The 4,917-nt window shown below is 44.0% G+C and overlaps 1 protein-coding gene across 1 annotated transcript; it reads left to right on the top strand.

The window, feature by feature from the left end:
* Positions 1 to 270: 270 nt before the first annotated feature.
* Positions 271 to 4,607, top strand: LOC129341294 (nuclear cap-binding protein subunit 2). Its single transcript, XM_054996418.1, has 4 exons — positions 271 to 385; positions 2,647 to 2,828; positions 3,384 to 3,522; positions 4,001 to 4,607. Exons 1-4 carry the CDS (start codon positions 299 to 301, stop codon positions 4,097 to 4,099), a joined length of 507 nt encoding a protein of 168 aa, XP_054852393.1. The 5' UTR covers positions 271 to 298; the 3' UTR covers positions 4,100 to 4,607.
* Positions 4,608 to 4,917: the final 310 nt, after the last annotated feature.

The following is a 4,917-nucleotide window of genomic DNA, read 5'->3' as shown; positions in this document are numbered from 1 at the left end:
AGAGTGATAAAAGACAATAGTAAGAGAATGAAAAAGGCGGGAACTGGCCCGCGCAGGAAGAACAAGCCAGCTGAAACAGCTACAACCTCCAGCATTCCCTGGGGCAAAGCAACCTGCCCATGCGCTGAAAGTGGCCCGCTGAATGGATTTCCCTGGGCCTTGTGGGCGATGTCATTCGACCTATTGGCTAGGAGAAATATCGTGAGTGGCAGGAACTGGAACCAATGATATTAGCAGCAGTCCTGAAAGACAGTTGGGAATCGGTTGAGGGCGGGGACGTTGTGGATGCTCGCTCAACATGGCGGGGATCTTGAGCACGACGTTGAAGGGGCTCAACAGTGACTCATACTGCGCGATCGGCGAGTACCGGGACCAACGCTTTAGAGTAAGAAAGGGAGTCGCTGGAGGGGGTTCATTCTGAGGCACTCCTGTCGAAAACCCTAAGGGGGAAGGAGGGGAGAAGGTGCTCTGCATGGCGCAGAGGCTTCTGCTATTGTTAAGCCTTCTTACACCGAAAGGCGCTTTGTACATGCTCAGAGGAGGCGGCCTCGTTTTCGGTCCCATTTTTAAGATTCCTTTTCCAGTTGTAAAGTGGAAAGTTACTTTGTGCGTGCTTGGAAACCTTCAGCCTTCGTTCATGCCAGCTTCTTAAAGTGGAGCTTTTTGATTTTCGGTGGAATGGCGCTCTGTTGCAGGGCATCTTGCTTTAGTGTCCGAAGTTCTAAACTACTGCACAGGTTTTGTGGAGAGACGGCTTAGATAAGTTCTAAATAAGTAAGTAAGAAATGGTAGGTGACGCCGCGAGAGAGGAGGGGAGCGGACCGTGGGAGGAAAGAGAGATGAGGTAGGGTGGGACCGAGAGGCCCTGCTTAATGTATAGCCTGGTTATTGTGAGCTTTTGGTTAAAATGGTAGCCTATGGATAGAGTGAGTTACAGATCTGAACGACTGTAGTGATCTGGAGCAGCGGAATATTAAAATTTGGGAGGCATAAAGGCTCCTCCTGAGCCCAAAAGGGGTGATATGCTGCTTCCTACGTGCATGTAAATAGAGATGGGACTGAGTATCCTTTGGAAGGATGTGTTGGCACCTGAATGTAGGTGGACTGTAATATAGTCAGTATGGCAGAGCTCCTACTTTGTGGGTGCTGCTGGAGTGGGGAAACAAATATTCCTATGTGACGATTTATTTTAGGAACTGGTGTTACAGCCCTGCTTTGGAGTTGAATACCTATTTTAAATTTGGGGGTGATTAGGCAGCTGGGACTTTCTCCAATGCGTTTATTCTGGGATGATTGGACTATCATGTCTTTGAACTGGTTTATGCCCTAACTCTTGATGTCTTAAAATAAACTCATGAAACATGCAGCTCCAGATTTGAATGCTACAAAAGGTCTTGGAAATTGTACTGATTTCATGGAGATGCTGGGAATATACCTTCAGTTCTATTTTGCTAATAACTAGTCTAGCGGTATTGAAAGAGTAATGCTTATGCTTTGCTGGCAAATGCCCCCCCCCCCACTAGTTGTTTGCACATGCTGGTTCTTTGCTAATCCTAGCCTTTTCCTCCAGCTCTATCAGTCAGTCAAGCAAGCCTTTATTGGCATATATAAAATTTTTAAATACAGAGACTCCATACAAAATGAGATTAAAATACAGATAGGAGCAGGGCAACAGTGCAGCAAAACCAGTACAGAATATTACTTGTCATGGCATATAGCCATGGCACTGTAGAGAAACTTAGCTACTATTTCAGTTATTTCCCCATCTGGGTTGTCAAGCAGGACCTGAACTTTAAAATCATCAGAAAACTCTGAAAGTTGGGCTAATATAGAATGTAGAAGATCCCGGCGTGGCGGCAGATAAAAAGGGCACTGGAGAAGAACATGAGAAACAGTTTCAACACAGTCCATCAAACAAGGACAACGCCTGCTACAATAAGGAATCCCATGAAATCTGCCAGATAAAATGGCTGAAGGAAGAACATTAAATCCGGCCAGAGAAAAGGCTCTGCGTAAATTGGGAGCCAGGAGTTGGTAAAGGTATACTGCTGGGAATCTTACGCTAGGGAAAATCCCCAAGTTTAGGGGAGAACAAGTTCTATTAGCAGAACTATAGAGAGTTTGTAACTCTAATCCCAAAAGACTGTATTTTATTTTTGAGAAGGCCTCAGACTCAGATAGCAGTGATAGAGATTCTATAGATAAGTTCAAGGAACTTATTTTATCTTCAGTACAGGCTGACGAACTAGAGTTGGCAAATTCTGATAATAAATGGTACGCATAACTGGGGAGATCAGAATTAAAATGGAGTTTCAACCAATATTTAATAGTGTGAAGACATGCCTTGGTGGCCAACAAATTTTGACCGCACTCTAAGCATAAGGCAGCATATGGAACACACATAGGAACCCCCATGATCTTATGCAGAAAGTTAGATTGAACACGTTCAACTGAGTTGTCAATAGCATCAATCCAAACCGGGGCCCACCAGCTCTATCTCATTTGGGTAGCTTGTATGTGCTTGAGCATGAGTCATGCTACTTCTGCCTTTTCAACAGTGCATAATACTTTTTGTGAAAAATGATGTTGAAAATGGAATGTGTATGATGCTGTTTACCGCCCACCTCCACCCTGTCCTTTTCTCAGGGCAGCTCAGACCTGCAGGAGAAGGCTCTGAAGAACTCTACCACACTGTATGTGGGCAATCTGTCTTTCTACACTACAGAGGAGCAAATCCATGAGCTCTTTTCCAAGTGTGGAGATGTCAAGCGTATCGTCATGGGTCTTGACAAGGTGAAGAAAACCCCTTGTGGATTCTGCTTTGTGGAGTATCCTTGGCCTTTTGATTTAATTATTTGTCTACTTTTTTAAATCCTTGCTTTTAGTCAAAAATTGTTTTTTGGAAGCTGTTGGCAACAGTTAAAATTCAGTTTTGCTTGTTGTGGTCACAAGGTCTGGCTTCATTTGTTCCTTTGTTATATAATGGCCTTACTGTGAGATCAGCAGGCTTGTGGTTCTCTGACTGGACTGTAACACTTCTGATTGCAGGTAAGACTGAATGAGCATGTTGAAGTAAAGATTTATTGATTATGAATCCAGTTACTGAGTATACCCTCCTGCAAAATTAGTGTCTTAGGTGGGCCTCCCAGGTAGTTTCCTACTAACCAAGCTGAAAGAGTTGCTTCTCTTTAATAGTGGAACAAAATCATATGCCCTTAATATTCTCTTGATGGTGCTAATAAGTTATTACCCAGTTGAGTTTTCAATGGGAGATGGGCGTTTTGGGGACCTCTTACTCTCCTGCTGTTTTCTCTTTAGGTTGGGCCAGCCAATATTAAACTATCAAATGCCCCTATGAGTCTTTCCTTATACTAACGTTCCAGATACTACACAAGAGCAGAAGCTGAGCATTCTCTGCGGTTCATCAACAAAACCCGGCTGGATGACCGTGTCATCCGAATAGACTGGGATGCTGGGTTCAAGGAAGGACGGCAGTATGGTCGTGGGAGATCAGGTGGCCAGGTAAGGAAGACAAGGGTTGTGGGGTACTTGCAGATCTTGGACAGCATGGGCCGAAGCTCATTAGAGCTGGCTTTGGCTGGTCTGAGTGGTGCTTCTAATGGTTGGAGAATCTAGCAGAGAAAGATTGTCAACAGTCTGGAGAAAAAAATATCCTGTCCCTTTAATAGAAGATTAATAGGATGTTATTTTCTAGATGATGTGACTTACCTGCATGCCACGAAAAGCTTCAGCTACCCATTTCCACAAGTAAACCTCTATTACCAGTTTTCTCTAGGTTGTTGGCAACCCTTGTTCTAAAGCAAAGCCTGCTTATGGTGTGACAAATTCATTGTTAAAAATTCCAGATCATCCATACAATTATCTGTGCCTTCAGTGTAGTGAAAAAAAATCTAAGATACCTCTTTAAAATGATAGTTCTGGGCATGTTCCTATGCCTTCACTGCTGTAAGTACTTATATTTGTTTTTCTTCCTCTGCAGGTTCGAGATGAGTATCGAACAGACTACGATGTAGGAAGAGGTGGCTTTGGCAAGATTGTTCAGATGCAGAAAACAAATCAACAGACAGCAATCTACTAGCAGCTTCTTGGATTGCAGGCAAGAGTAGGTGAAGTGGAAGACAGGATTCTCCCAGGACTGTTGGGTGTGTGTGTTGTTAATAATGGCAGAACTATCCCTGGACTCATAGAGAGAGAGAAGGTGATGGTTTAACAGCATTCTTGGCAATCTGCAGTTTTAAGCTGTCCATGAGGACTTCCCCTTCTGGCTAACGGGTTACTCCTTCCAGGGTTATGTGGTCATTCTGCAATACATGAGGCATACGGCCAAGGAATCTCAAGCACTGTCAGAATCTCTGGCCCAGCTGGATGAGGGCCGGCGACACAGTGGTCTATGGAATTTGAATGGCTGTTTACTCTCCTTGCTTCTCCTGAGTAGTAACATTAGTGCCCTAGTTTGTCTCTGTCTCAAATCCTTTTTTTAAAAATCCTTTTTAAAAAATACCTAAATAAACTGTACATCCTGTATCTTCTGCTGTAGCCTGTGATGATATGGTGGGTAAAGAGAATAAAGAATGCTAGTTCTCTCACCCAAACTAGTTGTGATCTGTACAAGAAGGACGTTCCTGGTTGGGACTGTTTCTTCATGGGTCTAGAGGAATTGACAAACTGGACAGGCTGACTTTTTCCCTTTTGCCTCCGTTACTCCTCAGGGAGTCTCCAGCAGGATCCTGAAATGCTCCCTTCTGGTAGGCTTTTGGGACCAAGCTCACCCTGCAGATCAAGGCAACAACATGCAGGGCTGTGCACCAAGCAAGCTCCTGTTAGGGCCAAACTAGATGCAATGGTCTACTTGTGGCAGCCAAAATAAAGCTGCTGCTATTTTAAAGTCATTTATGA

The sequence above is a fragment of the Eublepharis macularius genome, chromosome 13 (genome assembly GCF_028583425.1).
Source record: "Eublepharis macularius isolate TG4126 chromosome 13, MPM_Emac_v1.0, whole genome shotgun sequence".
Lineage (NCBI taxonomy): Eukaryota > Metazoa > Chordata > Lepidosauria > Squamata > Eublepharidae > Eublepharis > Eublepharis macularius.
This window is presented reverse-complemented; position numbering and strand designations above follow the sequence as displayed.

What these genes read in the sequence shown, in the direction of transcription:
- LOC129341294 (XM_054996418.1), top strand. Translation starts at nt 299, where the DNA reads ATGGCGGGGATCTTGAGCACGACGTTGAAGGGGCTCAACAGTGACTCA. An exon ending in ACCGGGACCAACGCTTTAGA is followed by an intron (nt 386 to 2,646) that starts GTAAGAAAGGGA and finishes TCCTTTTCTCAG; the next exon opens with GGCAGCTCAGACCTGCAGGA. An exon ending in GTGGGAGATCAGGTGGCCAG is followed by an intron (nt 3,523 to 4,000) that starts GTAAGGAAGACA and finishes CTTCCTCTGCAG; the next exon opens with GTTCGAGATGAGTATCGAAC.